General features: G+C 43.5%; 2 protein-coding genes across 4 annotated transcripts in view; one reads left to right on the top strand and one right to left on the bottom strand.

Moving 5' to 3' along the window:
- ublcp1 (ubiquitin-like domain containing CTD phosphatase 1) overlaps positions 1-2,872 on the top strand; it is a 36,618-nt gene extending 33,746 nt beyond the window's left edge. For all 3 annotated transcript variants that reach the window (XM_069899059.1, XM_069899061.1, XM_069899060.1), the window contains one exon: positions 1,004-2,872. In XM_069899059.1, the coding sequence (XP_069755160.1) occupies positions 1,004-1,031 (28 nt within the window). In that variant the 3' untranslated portion in view covers positions 1,032-2,872. The remainder of the gene's footprint in view (positions 1-1,003) is intronic.
- A 286-nt stretch (positions 2,873-3,158) lies between these two features.
- Positions 3,159-16,001, bottom strand: part of LOC138743564 (matrix metalloproteinase-21-like) — a 130,518-nt gene continuing 117,675 nt past the window's right edge. Inside the window, exons 7-8 of the transcript XR_011344952.1 lie at positions 4,712-4,845; positions 3,159-4,601 (exon numbers count right to left, since the gene is read on the bottom strand). The gene's annotated coding sequence lies outside the window, so the exon portion shown is untranslated. The remainder of the gene's footprint in view (positions 4,602-4,711; positions 4,846-16,001) is intronic.

Consider the following 16,001-nt stretch of genomic DNA (forward strand, 5'->3'; position numbering starts at 1 on the left):
CAGGATTTCGGGTTGTGACCAGGTCTTGTGTGCAAAGTAAATAGTCTTGGCTAAGAATCCAAGGATGGCTGATGTGAGTTATTGTGCACTGGGAGCTTCTTTTCCAGATCTGGAGCCGAGTCACTCGATTGTGAATGGAGCTGCTTGAAGTTTCCTCAGTATCCTTCAACACCCAACCATGTGTCGGGATTGTAAAATGGTTCAATGTGCCATAGCTTTGCCTTGATGGCCTTTTGAAAATAAATCATGGATGTACTAGCTTTTAACACGAGACCAAAAGTGGAATCCTGTTGGTGGGTCCTTGTGCACTTGTACTGTAGACATGGATCTTGCAAGCAATCACTGGGATCTGGAGCCATGTGCAACCTGCCAGAGGAAGTCAGTGAGTTGTGCATCATCAATAGGAGGAAAAGACCAGTCTTGATGAAGGCTTCTGGCCCGAAATATCAACCATTCTTTTTTTCTCCACTGATGCTGCTTGACCCAGAGATCTCAAGTAGGTTGTTCTTTCCACCCAGGTCTAAACCTACCATCCTCTAGGTTAAAAAAAATCTTTCCTCATGCTGCCTCTAATCCTTTCGGCAGTTACTTTACATCTGTTTATTGATCTCTCTGCTGAAGGAATCACTCCAATTCGCTCAATCCAGACCTCTTTTTATTTTACTTGAGGCAGGATATTTATTCATCCTGATTAAAATACCACATAACAAAATGAAGGAAAGGAATTAATAATCAACTACAGTTTGGTTTGCACCACGTTTGTAAAGAGTCAGAAGATGGGATCTTTGTGGTGTTTGTGGCAGTGGGTGAAGGAAGGTGAATTCAGAGTGGGAATGGCCACAGTGGTGTTGATACAGCAAATTAACAGTGACATTGGTGGACTCCAAGTTTTACCTTCTTCACATCAGTGACCTTTTATTCATTGTTTGTATTCTTGAAAATGTGTTCTTTTTCACCATTAAAATGCCATCTGTTTTCATTGACCATGTCGCCTCTTCTGCAGATACCTCTCCAAGAAGCAAGGGCAATGAGCCCCGTGTGGATCTTCCTGCCCTGGGTTGTGTATTCTTCAGAATTACGTGACAAAACTTGAACTGTGATTGAACTCAGAACAAGTGCTGAGCACTTTGACAGACAAAAACACAAAAAAAAACACCACGCCAAAAGGACTTATCAACTGACATACTACCTGCAATCTTCTTTATCCTTTGGTCTTTCACTGAGGACAAGCGAATTGAACAAAGGACAATATGTTTCAGAATACTGTTGCACCATGTGAATTCATAGGAACATATTCCTGCTGTGTTGCCATTAATCTACTGTGTGTCTAAGTGTGGTTTCCTCGCTTTGTTGTGAACTTGGCAGAAAACAAGTATGCTAATTGTCTAGAGCAAGTTGCTTCCATTTATTTCTGTTAAACAGTTCATCCCTGTGTGCTGGATTGGATTAGGTAAGGGACGGAATATTCCGTTTTCATATGCACGATTTCAGTTTGACCAAGATTTGAAGAGAAACAATTTAAACTGACCTTGGTGGAATTGGGCTCCTGTGTATAAACAGTCAACTGCAGGCTTGCACATTTTTTTTTCTCTCATGATCCACTGCAAGTTCCCCTTTCTGTAGAAAGGAAGTACTTTCACTCAGTTGCATTCATGAAAACGTGAAGTGCGTAAGTACTGAGCAAGTTTGGGACTAGTTCAAAAGTTTAGATTGGACGTGGCTTTTCGTGTTCAGTGCCACTTGTCAATCAGAGCTGAAGGAATGGTCTCATGTTCATTACACTGTCGCATCGCTAGTATATGTTACGTTGGTACTGTTGCTTACTAGGAAGTGGTACAGAATGAAGTGTACTGTAAACTCGTTTTCTGGGTGGTGTGTTTTAACGATCCAGCTCAATGAATAATTGACATGGCTTTAATTATATTCCCAGCTATCTTACAGGGGAATGCTGGCAGTTGGTTCTCTCTGCACTGGGGTGGGGGGGAAACAGGCTGAAGTGAAAACTACACAGTGCAGAAACACAAAATGAACTTTAGCACGTTCAGAGGTGTGAACTTAAATTTTCCATGGTTTCTTCCGGATGGTTTAAAAAGCGTAAATGGATGTGTGGAAGAATCAGCTACTTGAGTCGTGTGACTTTCTATTGTTAAAATTCCATCAGGGTGTGCTCGAGTCTTCCATGGCTGACTGTTCCCATCAGTGCAAAGCAGGTGGCCTTTGAAGAGGGTCCCATTACAAAGGAAGGCCTTAGGCAATGTTGAAAAAGAGCCATCGCCTGGCCATTTGCGGGCAATTCACAAATGTGCTGGAGAAACTCAGCAGGTAACACAGCGTCCACAGCAAGTAAAGAGTATCCAATGTTTCAAGCCTGAGACCTCCTGAGTTTCTCCATCACGTTTGTGTATTTGCATATTTTCTTGATTAACGGCACTGTCGTTGCGCATGCTGTCATGGAGACACCCAGCAGATACTCAGAGTTTGTAGTCCTTTCATTAAATTCTTGTATCATCTTGTGGCGCAGTATCGATGAAGCCACAAGACTGGTTAAAGTGTCAGTTCCTGCACTGAATCTGGGTGTCGTGGTACACCAGACCTGCAAAGAAAAATCGACCACCTCTTCTGCCTCAACTCCCCTCTTCCCCCAGTCTTCCCTTTGGCAGTGCAGAATAGAATAGGCAAATAATACTGTGTTTTCTGTAGATCAACATAGGTTGCCCTGCTGGGAACTGAAGTCCACCTAATCAGTTTACAGTTTAGACAGGCCCAGAAATGTCCTAGGATTTTTATGTTGGTTTCTTCATGTTGTGTTTCATTTGTTACTGCTGTGTGATTTTTCTCATTCTTTTAAATAAAACAGACATTCCAGGTTGAATTCTGTATTTTTAAGGAAGACTCTTTCTGCAGTGGAGCATATCAAATATCAAAATGTCAAGTCAAGTTTCTAATGGGTTCTTTGACTGACATGATTTTTTTAATGGCTTTTTAGTATTTGAAACTGATACACTATCTGCTTAACTCTGAAATGTCAGATTTAGATCTTCATGTTTGTGAATATAACACTGAACAACAATTTTTTTCTAAAGGTTTCCTTCCTGGAGGGGGGGGGGAGGGGGAAAGGGGGATGACGATAGACAACTTCAAGCTGAACACAAAGATAATTTCAGATTTGCCGCATCTCGTAGTAAGTTGGAGACACATTATATTAACTTTTATTGAACTGAGCAGGTTTAATCACATCATGAGGACGGCACATTGCATTAGTTCAACTGACATAAAAATGTTTCGCTGCTGATTTTCATCTGCACTCAGCATCCGATGCCTCTCATGTCACTGTCCAACAATAGTTGCCAGCATTGACGGATTCCAGTTGCCTGATGCTGCTTTTCCATGGTTGCAATGTCCTGGTGAAACCTTTCACATGCCCGTCACTGACTGCACCAGGATCAGCAGGGAAGACGTCCAAGTGCGGATGTAGAAAATGAATTTTCATTGACATGCTACACTTCATGGTTTTATATGCTTGAAGTGGACTTAAAATATGACCAGAAATACCAAAAACAGGTTATATCTAAAATAAAATAAAAGGTTCAGCATTCCAAAATCTGTAAAATACACCCAAAAGTGTTCAGGAAGCAAAATCTTTGTGGTTCAGTGTAATTGAGGAATGTAGGGAAAATCCAATTTTAAAACAGATTTGTGAACTGAAGGCTACACTACCTGTCCAGTAGCCATCTATATGGTAGCTGTTTGACCTTTCGTGTACTGTAAATACGAGCAACTACTCAAAAAAGCCCTCCAATTGATATAATTTGTTACAGATTCCATTTGCTGTCTATGGCCAGACTATCTCCAGATCTTCCACCTCCAATCAGATATAGTTGGGTCACCCTCTACTACAGAAGTAACCACTTGCTAAGGTTTTGGAGGGGAATCATCGATTACCTTGACATTTACTCCACTTACTATATTCATTCCATTTTTCTGCCATATTCCCCACGATTCCCTTCAACATATGCTAATATTGGACTCATTCTGAAATATATTTGTGCATTAACTCCCATTGACCTTTTGCAAAAAAAATTACAAATATTTGCAACCATAAAGAAATTCTTCTTCAAGATGACTGTCCCTTATCCTAAATCTAAACCTCCCAATTACAGGTCTTCCAGGCGAGCAAAAACAATGCTGGAGAAACTCAGCAGTCAAACTGTGTACTTTATATTGTAAAGATGAAAGTACATAATCAACTTTTTTGGGCTTGAGCCCTTCAAGGTATGGAACGATGGCACCAGGTGCCCTGCTGAGTTTCTCCAGCATTGTGTTTTTACTTCAACCACTGTCTGCAGATTTTCGTGTTTTACTTTCAGATCAACAAAACAACTCTGTACCTGCTATTTTGAAACAAATGTAATTTCTCCATTTCAATGAAATATTTGGTTCATTGAAATTTTGGCAAATCCTACTTGATTTTTCTTCACAAGGCAGTTCATTCAGGGAATCACTCTCATGAGGCTTCAGTGCACTTCTTGTAGGGCAAATATATATTGGGTATAGCCCAAGACAGCATCAAGAGTTCCATGAAGCTTGTATCTTCAAAATCCCTGCAATAAAGACAACTGGCATTTGTACTTAGAATTGGTTTTCATACCTGCAGGCATGTTAACTTATTCATTATCAAGAATGACAAAAGGCCCTCTGCATAATCTCTCACCTTTTTTTTAGAAGCAGCTTGTCTACTTTCCCTCCCAAATGGGATAAGTGAATGTTTTCCACATTATGATCTGTCCTTCTTGGTGTTTGGAGCTTTCAAGACTGAGGTTTTGTGAGGTCAGGGAATTGAGAGCGCTGTGAAGAAAAAAACTGTAAATTGGGTTCAAGCTTGTTATCATCTAAATGGCAGTAGAGCAGGTTTTGGGAGTGAATGGCTTTTTAACCAACCAAACCACCTGTCCTTGGGAGGTGGGAGGAAATAGAAGCACCTGGAGGAAACCCACATGGACCCAGGGAGAACATGGAAGGTGACCACTGGAAGTGGACCAGCAAGGGGCTCAGTGGCTGCAGGGCCCACGCAGACTCCAGGCCGCTAGAGACTGGCTCATGGGAGCCAAGTTTCAGAACTGGGATTCAAGAGGGTTCTGATGGAAAGAAGAATTCCCAAACTGCCTAGGGCGCTGATGGTTTCCTGATCGAATTGGAGCTGGAGTTTGGGTTGTTTGAACTGGAGTCTGCGTGACGGCAAAGGCGGTGGGAGCACAGGAGGTGAATCCACAGGCACTCAGTGTCTGAAGGGACTCTTGCTTTTCTTTGTGCAATGCTAAGAGTGACGCTTTGCCTCATTGCAGACAAAGGTTGAAGTATATCATGTATATTACATTTTTAATGTATTACTAAGTGACAATGAAAGGAACCTTTGAGGGCAGGATTGAACCCAGGTCACTGGAGATGTATATTGCAAGTATAAAAGTATCACAAGTGTAAAAAGGTTTGGAGTCTCTTTAATCTTGAGATTCATATCTTTAATCATGGTCGGCAAGAGAATCCCAAAAGTGGGCAGCCACACGCTAGGCAGTGCTGGTGTCAAACAATGACTATTGCTACAATGGATGCAAATGAAACCTTTCTGCTTGTGGATGAAGTCACTGAGGATTGGTCATCGCAATTAGACATGGAAGGGCATAAGGATACATTCTTGAAAGTCTCCAAAGGATGTGCGGTAGCAGAAAAAAGAACCACATCAGAAGATTCTCTCATAGACTAGGCAGCAAGAACTGAAAGCAAGCAATTGTGTTTGCACCTTAGGACAATGAGGAGGTTGTCACTTGAGGAAGGAATAGGTAAAAATAGTTTTGGTAATAATATGCACAGTTATGTAAATCTTAGCATTGTCACCACTAGATGGCAGTTAAACATGAAATTCTGCAGACTACCAATGGTTCTCAACCTTTTACTTTTCACTCACATCCCTATTGCTGTCGGTGCTCTGTGATTAGTAAGGGATTGCTTAAGATGGAATGTGGGTGGGAAGGGAAGGTTGAGAATCACTGCTCTAGACCCAATTGTTACTGAAATATTTGGCTTGAGAAAAATTGTCATTGGCCCATTTTGGAGTTTTGAAACAGTGCACATAACGAATCAAGTAAGTACAATTAAAACAATGGTTTTCAAACTTTTTCTTTCCACCTACATACCACTTTAAGCAATCCCTTACTAATCACAGACCACCGATGGCATAGGGATTACTTAAAGTGGTATGTGAGTGGAAAGAGAAAGGTTGAGAACCATTGCTGCAGTCCAATGGATAAGAGGAAAGATGAAAATTGATTTAGGCTCTAAAAGGATTTCAGATCCAGATTTATTGTCAGAGTACATACATAACATCTGAGTGAAATAGGAAAGACCCCAGACACTCTTTAGTAAATAAACACATGCTGGAGGACTCAGCCAGTCTCGCAGCATCCATAGGAGGTAAAAATATATTACCAAAGTTTCAGGCCTGAGATCTTCCTCTAGGTATCTGCAAATAACAGGAAGGTGTCAGAATAATGACTGAAGAATGGGAGAGAAAGGAGTCCAGATCAACAAAAGGTGTTAATTGGATATGATGAGGAGAGGTGGGAATTGATTTTTGCTCTGAGGAGTCAGAAGGAAAAGGGAAGAGAGAGAATGGTTGGGGAAAGGTGACAAGAGGAAGAAGTAAGGGGTGGGGGAGTTTAACAGAAACTGGAAAAGTCTATGTTAATGCAATCTGATTGGAAGGAGCCCAGCCAGAAGATGAGGTGTTGTTCCTCCAATTTGCAAGTGGTCTCATTCTGGCAGTGCAGGAGACCATGGACAGACATGTCAGCAAGGGAATGGGATGGGGAATTGAAATGGGTGGCCACTGGGAGATCCATGCTATTCTGGCAGACAGACCCAAGGTGCTCAATGATGTAATCTCCCAGTCTCCCTGACAAAGAGGAAACCACGACGGGAGCACGGGATACAGTAGATGGTTTCTGCGGATTCACAAGTGAAGTGTTGCTTTACTTAGAGGGACTGTTTGGGGCCATGAATGGTGGCGAGGGAGGAGGTGTGGACACAAGTGGAGCATCTCCTGCAGTCACAGGGGATGATTGGTAGGGAGGGAGGAGTGGACAAGGGAGTCACAGAGGGAGGGGTCCCTGTGGAAGATGGAGAGGAATATTACGTGTCTGGTGTTGGGATCATGTAGTAATTGATGGAAATGGTGGTGGAGGATATGTTGGACACAGAGGCTAATGGGGCGGTAAGTGAGGACAAAGGGAATCCTGTCCTTGTGCTTGGGTGGGGAGGGAGCCAGAGAAGATGTGTGGATAATAGAGGATATGCATTCACAACTCCTCCGTCACCACCATTTGGAGCCCCAAACAGCCTTCCAAGTGAAGCAACATTTCACCATCTACTACATCTGGTGCTCCTGTAGTGGCCTCTGCATCAGAGAGACTGGACGGAGACAGGGAGATTGCTCTGTTGAGCACCTCGGCTATGTCCACTGCAATAGATTAGATCTTCCAGTGCTCACCCATTTCCATTCCCCTCCCATTGCCTTGCTAATGTTTCTGTCCATGGTCTTGTGCACTGCCAGACTGAGACGATCCAAAAATTGGAGGAACAACACCTCATCTTCTGTCTGGGCACCCAACAACCAGATGGCATTAGCATCGCCTTCTCTGGTTTCTGTTAGAAATCCTCTCCTCCCATCTTCTTCGCCCTGTCATAACACTCGCTCTCCCCTTTCACAGAGTCAAAATCAATTCTCACTTTTCCTCTCTTCATAGAGGAGAGCGGGGAGTGGTCCGACTGCCATCAGCTCTGTAGAGGCTTTAAAAGGCCCACAGAGACTTATTTTAAAATCCTGCGGCCAGGGTTTCTGGGCCCAAGAAGGCAGTGTATGTGTATGGCAGCAGCCATGAGGGGTTGCTGACTCTAGGGAAGCCGAGGAGAAGCCTTGTGCCACCAGAAACAAGGGAGACCACCCCACATTGGAGAAAGGGAAGCTGAGGAGATGACCCACGGATAGCGGACCAGCGAGGGGCTCTGAGGCTAAAGAACACACAGGCTGTTGGCGACTGGAGGCGAGGAACCCACGCAGGCTGCTGGTGCTGGTGGTCAAGGAACTCACTGGGCTGCGGACTGCTGGAGACGGGTTCAAGACTGGCTGAAGGGATACCAGGTATCGGAACCGGGATGTGAGAGTGCGCTGAAGGATTCCTGATCGTGTTCGAGGTTTACATCTGGAGATCAGGCTACTGATCATTTGGATTAGAAGCTGCGGTAACGCTGGAGTCAAATCCATGGACTCTCAATGTCTCTGGGGGGACTCTCTTTTGCTTCTCCTTCTGATTGTAAGGGGCTGATAGTGAATCTTTGCCAGAGGAAATTTTGTTTAGTATCATATTTTCTGTTTTATTACATAACAATAGCGCCTTTGGAAGACTACACAAAAGAGTCTGGAAAAACAACCAACTGAAAAACCTCACAAAGATAAGCGTATACAGAGCCGTTGTCATACCCACACTCCTGTTCGGCTCCGAATCATGGGTCCTCTACCGGCACCACCTACGGCTCCTAGAACGCTTCCACCAGCGTTGTCTCCGCTCCATCCTCAACATCCATCGGAGCGCTTACACCCCTAACGTCGAAGTACTCGAGATGGCAGAGGTCGACAGCATCGAGTCCACGCTGCTGAAGATCCAGCTGCGCTGGATGGGTCACGTCTCCAGAATGGAGGACCATCGCCTTCCCAAGATCGTATTATATGGCGAGCTCTCCACTGGCCACCGTGACAGAGGTGCACCAAAGAAAAGGTACAAGGACTGCCTAAAGAAATCTCTTGGTGCCTGCCACATTGACCACCGCCAGTGGGCTGATAACGCCTCAAACCGTGCATCTTGGCGCCTCACAGTTTGGCGGGCAGCAGCCTCCTTTGAAGAAGACCGCAGAGCCCACCTCACTGACAAAAGGCAAAGGAGGAAAAACCCAACACCCAACCCCAACCAACCAATTTTCCCTTGCAACCGCTGCAATCGTGTCTGCCTGTCCCGCATCGGACTGGTCAGCCACAAACGAGCCTGCAGCTGACGTGGACATTTTACCCCCTCCATAAATCTTCGTCCGCGAAGCCAAGCCAAAGAGAAGACATAACAATAAAATAATCTTGAATATCCAATTAACACCTTTTATTTCTACCCCCTCCTATTTTCCCCTGCCTTTAATTCAGAAGTCTGTCTTTTTTCATTCAATCCTTGAGGAAGGCCACAGTCCTGAAACGTCGGTAATATATCTGACTGAGATCCTCCGGTGTTGAGCACTAGATGGCAGACAATGCAAGATGACCAGATCTTTGAATTCTTTGAGCAAGGGTCTAAATGTTTTTGCATTGATACTGTGCTTGAGTCTTTTGGAACAGATTTTTAACCTGCTGGGTTATCTTAATGCAACTGGTAAAAATGTCAGGTAGACTTCGACATCTCATACCAGAAAGAAGAAAATCAGCAGTTTACTTTTTCGAATCCTAGGTTCCTTCTTGACCTCCGGGGCTGCCTTTTTGGAGTTTGCTTACAGATGCTTCCCTACTTACGATGGTCTGACTTATGATTTTTTTTAACTTATGATGGTATATTATTGTGAATGCCATTATTAACTTTCATGGTGTTGACTTTTCTTATAAACATCGATAATTCCTCCAAGGTGAATTATTTGCAGCCTCCTTGGTCAATTACTTCTTTTAGTTCAGTCAGGAAGCTTGCAGGAACTGATACAGCACTGTTGGAGAAAGTGGGGCAGTGGGATCAGTGTGGGGACTGATACAGTGCTGTCGGGAGAGAATGGGGCAGTGGGATCAGTGTGGGGACTGATACAGTGCTGTCGGGAAAGAGTGGGGCAGTGGGATCAGTGTGGGGACAAATACAGCACTGTCGGGAGAGAGTGGGGCAGTGGGATCAGTGTGGGGACTGAAACAGTGCTGTCGGGAGAGAGTGGGGCAGTGAGACCAGTGTGGGGACTGATACAGCACTGTCGGAGAGAGTGGAGTAGTGGGATCAGTGTGGGGACTGAAACAGCACAGTCGGAAGAGAGTGGGGCAGTGGGATCAGTGTGGGGACTGATACAGTGCTGTCGGGAAAGAGTGGGGCAGTGGGATCAGTGTGGGGACAAATACAGCACTGTCGGGAGAGAGTGGAGCAGTGGGACCAGTGTGGGGACCGATACAGTGCTGTCAGTTGAGAGCAGGGCATAATTTATTATTAAGTACTGTATTAATACAAGTTTGTAACAAGGGATTCTTTTATATACTTTTTTGTACATTCTTAATAATATAAATAAAGATGTTTAAAAAAAAAAAGTTGAGAGCAGGGCAGTAGGATCAGTGTGGAGACTGATACAGTGCTGTTGGAGAGAGCAGGGTAGTGGGATCAGTGTAGGGAATTATCCAGCGCAATTGGTGTGATACACAGTATATCTGTATTCATTTTTGACTTTTGATTTTTTGACTTACGATGGGGTGCCAGACGCATGGGATCCAAGGTAAGATAGCAGAGAGGATGGAAAAATAGTTTCATGTTAGAAAGCAGAGGGTGCTACTGGAAGGTTGTTATTAAGACAGGAGGCTCATGGCTAGGGGCTTCGATGTTGAGCCCATTGCTGTTTGTCATCCATATCAATGATTTAGATGAAAATATGTAGTTGACACTTTTCTTATTTTGAATAGATCCTAATTTCAAAGTATCATCCTCCAAAGCGCGAGTTGTGATATCCCAAATTTCGATCTCTTTAATCCAACAAATCAAACTCTGTGACTTTTATTTTATGTAGTTTTAATTCATTGATAGAACGGATAAACATTTTGCATAGCTTCATAATGGTGAATAACAAAGCATTCACTGTATAAAGATAGTCCTTTAGACTCTAATTACTTAAAAGTTGTCATAACTAAAGCAATAGCTAAAATCTGCTATAAAATACAATGATATATAGAGATACAAATTCAAAGAAATATTTCTCGTGCTCACACTTCCTTCACATCTTATAAAAAAAGTGTAAGCACTTAGCCTTGGCAGATATTACGACATAGTACATCATAGTTACCATCTTCAGTCCAGCAGTGCACTCTTCCAGTAGGCTTGGATGAGTGGGGAGTAAGGGGGGGGTGGGGGGGGGGGGTCAAGTTGGATCAATAACCCAATCACAGGGCTGGAACTATGATAAATCAGGCTAATTACAGCCTAATGGCATAAAGCCAGCTTGTCAGTGGGCATGGAAACGATAAGACCAGACCTTTTAGGACTTCCAGGTGACTATTGTTTACTATTGCACACTGTGTTTTGTTTAATTTAAACACTCATACCCCTGGTATTTCTAGATTTAATAATGAACAATCATTATGACAGTTATATCTCCTGAGCTTTTTTGTCTCTCTCAAGCTCACCAGTTGCTGGATGGTGGATAACTCTTAAATCTCTCCAAATCACTCCATGTACCTTCCGCAACAGACCAAGTGATTTACTTTAAAGGAGGGTGTTCACAGATTGCTATCGCAGCGCGACATGCTCCAAGGATCTAATTTCATTGGCTCCCCTAATCTTCATCTTATCAAGTCCAAACCACTTTACATTAAACTGCAAGGAGAACTTGCAGTGAGCTTTAATTCCTGTTGCTCTCAATGGCACAATACCAGCTGGTGATTCCCTGCCTGCTCATGAACTGTGAAGTGGTATCAATTGCATCTTCACCCAAATTCACATCACATTAGATCAGATCTCTTGGGAGTCTTTAATGATCAGTGCCGCTCTGTTGCAGATGGTCAATCATACAGACATTTAGTACGGAAACAGACCCTTTAGCCCACCGAGTCTGTGACAGTTCCCTGTAGCCCTCATTTCCCTGATCTTTCAAATGTTTCTACCTCACTTTAAATAGGTTTAATGATCTTGCATCCACAATCAGTGTGATGGAGGAGTGCAGAGATTTACCTCTCTCTGCGAGAATAATTTTCTTCGTATCTCGGTTTTAAACATACTCAGATTGTTTCTGGTGCTTTAAAGGGTGCTATATTAATCTAGCATCTGCTTGCTTCTCTGTTTAGAGCATTCATTTCCTGGGACAAGTTTGAAAGCTGTCAGAGGGAATGTCATTGTTACTGAATTGCAGGAAGTGATTAGTGGAACAGATGCGGCCAAATAAACACCTCATCTGATACTGAACAGAAGAGATGACCCACGGGGTTGTGACCACAGAGGTTGTCCAGTGAGGGGGCTCTGTGGGGGGCTGCTGGTAACTTGAGGCGAGGAACCCACGGAAGCTGCAGGCTGCTGGAGACTGCTGTCGGGAGACCTGCGCTGGGCAGTGGACTGCTGGAGACCGGCTCGAACTGGCTGGAGGGGTACCAGGTATCAGAACCGAGGTGGTGCTGAGGGTGCCAAAGGGTCCCTGACTGCATTGGAGGTTCGGATCTGGAGCTGCGGAGGCTGTGGAAGCGCTGGGGGCGAGACTACGCACACTTGGTGATTCTGGGGGACTCATTTTGCTTCTCTTGCTCTGACTACAGGAGGTGGCTAAGCAATTCTTGCTGGTGGTGATCTATCTGCCGTGCAGCAAGCAAAAAAGAATATCATGTTATAGGACACTGTTTTATACTATAACAATAAATTGAATCTTGAATCTTGGTTTTTATCTCAGTGTGAAAACTGGTGGCTCTGCCCCCTGCATTTATAAAAATGCTATACTTTAGAAGGTCATCAATGGCTGTGAAGCAGTTGTGGAGCCCAAAGTTTTGAAGAATACTATATAAATCCAGCATCTGCTCTCTTCTCTATCTGGAGAATCCCTTCATAATTTTACTCCTTGCTCCAAGACTTGTTGTAATGTAATGCAACTTCGATTTTGTTACCCATAGATATAACTTTCTAATCTCTCAAGGCTAAGGTATCTAAACTGAAGGGTGGTGCTGGAATGGAGCACGGCACTCCATTCCTGTTAAGGAACTACAAAGGTACAGTGGCTGAACTCTTGAGCACACAATGACCCACAATCAATGGGTCAAGCAGCATGTGTGGAGGGAGATGGACAGTACTTCAGGTCAGGATCTGTTATTCCAGAGTATGGAGACCATTCCTACCACTGTGTGCCACTCTTCCGTGGTCATTGTCCTGGTTACCTTGGCGATGGGCAAGCAATTGGAGGCTGCCCATTCTGTATCTGCTGGGGAGGAGGGAGTGGGAAAGAGAGCCTTCTCATCTGTAGGGAGATGGCATCTGAATATCTGAGCATCACTTTGATTCCCCATCTCACTTCCACTCTGGCCCCTTGGTGCGTTGAAACAAAGCTTAATGCAACCTCATACTCCTACCAGCCACAGTACAACATTCCAGGCTTGCTAATGACCAGCATATTCCATTTATCACATTTCTTGCATTTTTAATTCAGACCATAAGTTTGTTTATTGTTGCACATACCAAGATGCAGTGACGAAGGTTGCTTTGTGAACAAACCAATTAGCCGTACCTTCTACGTGGTACAACAAGCAAGGTGCACCGTGGAGCTACAGAGAGAGATCAGCAGGTACAGAGCAAAGGCCACATAATTTTACTATTTTGAAGTTCATTCATGTCTCTGTTAATGGTGGGAAAGAAACTGCCCTTGCATTGGTTAGTCTAGTGGTTAGTGCAACACCATTACTGCACTAGTGACCCTCCAGGGTCAAATCCACTGCTAACTGCAAGGATTTTGTATGCCCTCCCTATGACCCACATGGGTTTCTTCCAAGAGCTTCTGTTTCCTCCCACCTTCCATAAGACCAATGGGGTTAGTCGGTTGATTGTTCACATGGGTGTATTTGGGTGGCACGGGCTTGTGGGCTGCAAGGGCCTATTATTGTGCTGTGTCTCTAAGTTAAACATATTAAAAAAATTAAATTTGTTGTTGCGTGTTGTCTACCGGCGTATGAGATAATCTGGCATTCACATCATGTTCCATTGATAATTTAAGATAATTATCTTACACTTCCTTCTGGCCTGTATTTCCTTTCACTATCTTTGTGGCATCTTCTTCCACCCCTGTTATCATTTGCCCTTAACTATTCTCCAACACCTGAAGTGTTCATCTTTCTTTCCTCTCTGCGGATGCTGTCTGACCTGCTGGGCACTTTCTGTTTTCATTCAAATATCTCATAATTACTGGCTACCAGGTGTTCAAATTTTTAATTTTATTTTAAAAAGAAATTTAGACCCAGCATGGTAACAGGCCCTTTGGCCCATAAGTCTGTGCCTCATTAACCTCCATCTCCCCCCCCCGGTATGTTTTTGAATGATGGGAGGAAACTGCAGCCCCTGGGGAAAACCCACGCACACATGGGGAGAACATACAAGCTTGTTGTAGACAGCAGGGGACTTGGTCCCTATCGCTGGCGCTCTGAAGGCGTTGCGCTAACTGCTACGTCAACTGTGCTGCCCTTTCTTCTCTCTAACATCTTCTTTCAGGTGAAGGAAAGAAGATGTTAGAATCTGGAACTAAAAATAAAACTAAGCAGGTCAAGGAGCATCTGGGGAGGGAAAAGATGTAAAGCGCCACTTCAGGTTGACACCCGACATCAGGAATTCTTTGGTGTGGGAGGAGTCACATGATGGAGTAGTGGTCAGTGGGAGAATACCAGCCCTCTCCAGAAAAGAAGAAAAAAAGTGAAGAAAAAGCAAAGCCCCAGATACACAAAACACAACAAATAAAAGATAAAGGTGTGGAGAAAATGGCACCTGAGAAAGATAACAAAACCAAAAACAACGGGAAAAAAAGAAGGAAAGACGCCGGAAGAGAAAGGTGAAGCCCTTACCTGCACCAAAAAGCAGGGACCCACCATGGAAAGAGGAGCCCGCTTCCCGAGGTTAATGGAGACCCCGCAAGGTCGCGACCTACCGACTGTGGGACTGCAAAAATGGCTCACTGAGCCAAACAGAGGTGTGCAACTATGCATGCACGATGCACACGACAAGGAGAACACCGACGGGAGAGGGGACCAGCTGTGGAGTGAAACTCCACAGCATGAACAGCTGAGAGATGCCCGACAGCAGGGCTCCCAGCTGGAAGATAAAGAAAGCAATGGGAAAGTGAGGGGTGAGAAAGAAAAAGAGAAGCAGAAGGCCCAACAGATAACCAGCCCAGAAGAAGAGGACCAACATCAAGAAACAATGAAACAAACTGAGACAAGCAGCTCAACAAGAAAGTCAGAAGAGACACAGATACAAGGAAGAGAAATAGAAGACACAAACCCAAGAGCAGACACAGAAGAAGAAGAAGAATACCAAGCTCTGCACAGAGGAATAGGAGGTAAAATGAATGGACAGTACATAGATAAAAAAAAATTTCAAGAAGCATTAAAAAAATGGCTGACACTAGAATTAAGTGAAATGAAAAGAAAAATGAAAGGTACCAAAGAAAAAGTGAGTAGAATAGAGCTGGTCATAACAGATGTAGGGAAAGGATTAGAAAATGTGGAAGAACGTGTAATGACGGTAGAAATGAAAGTGTATGACTTAAAAAGAAAATTGGAAGAAAGTGATAAAAAAGTTAAAGTATAGTATACTTAACAGAACCAGAATTATCAATAAAAGAATTACATAAGAAATTGAAGGAATATGGAGAATTATTGGGGTACAAGATCAATGCAAATAAAAGTGAAGCGATGCCAATGAATAATGCGGATTACACAAATTTTAAAAAACAATCACCATTTAAATGGCAAACACAAGCAATCTGATACCTAGGTATTAGACTAGATAATAATCTAGGCCATCTATACAAATTAAATTATCAGCCATTAATGAAGAAATTACAAGATGACTTAGAACATTGGAAAGATTTACCACTAACACTGATAGGAAGGGTAAATTGCATTAAAATGACTATCTTCCCAAGGATACAATACCTATTTCAATCGTTACCAATTCCCTTAACAGAGAAATTCTTCAATGAACTAAAGAGAATAATAAGTAAAT

This window comes from Narcine bancroftii, chromosome 9 (assembly GCF_036971445.1).
Source record: "Narcine bancroftii isolate sNarBan1 chromosome 9, sNarBan1.hap1, whole genome shotgun sequence".
Lineage (NCBI taxonomy): Eukaryota > Metazoa > Chordata > Chondrichthyes > Torpediniformes > Narcinidae > Narcine > Narcine bancroftii.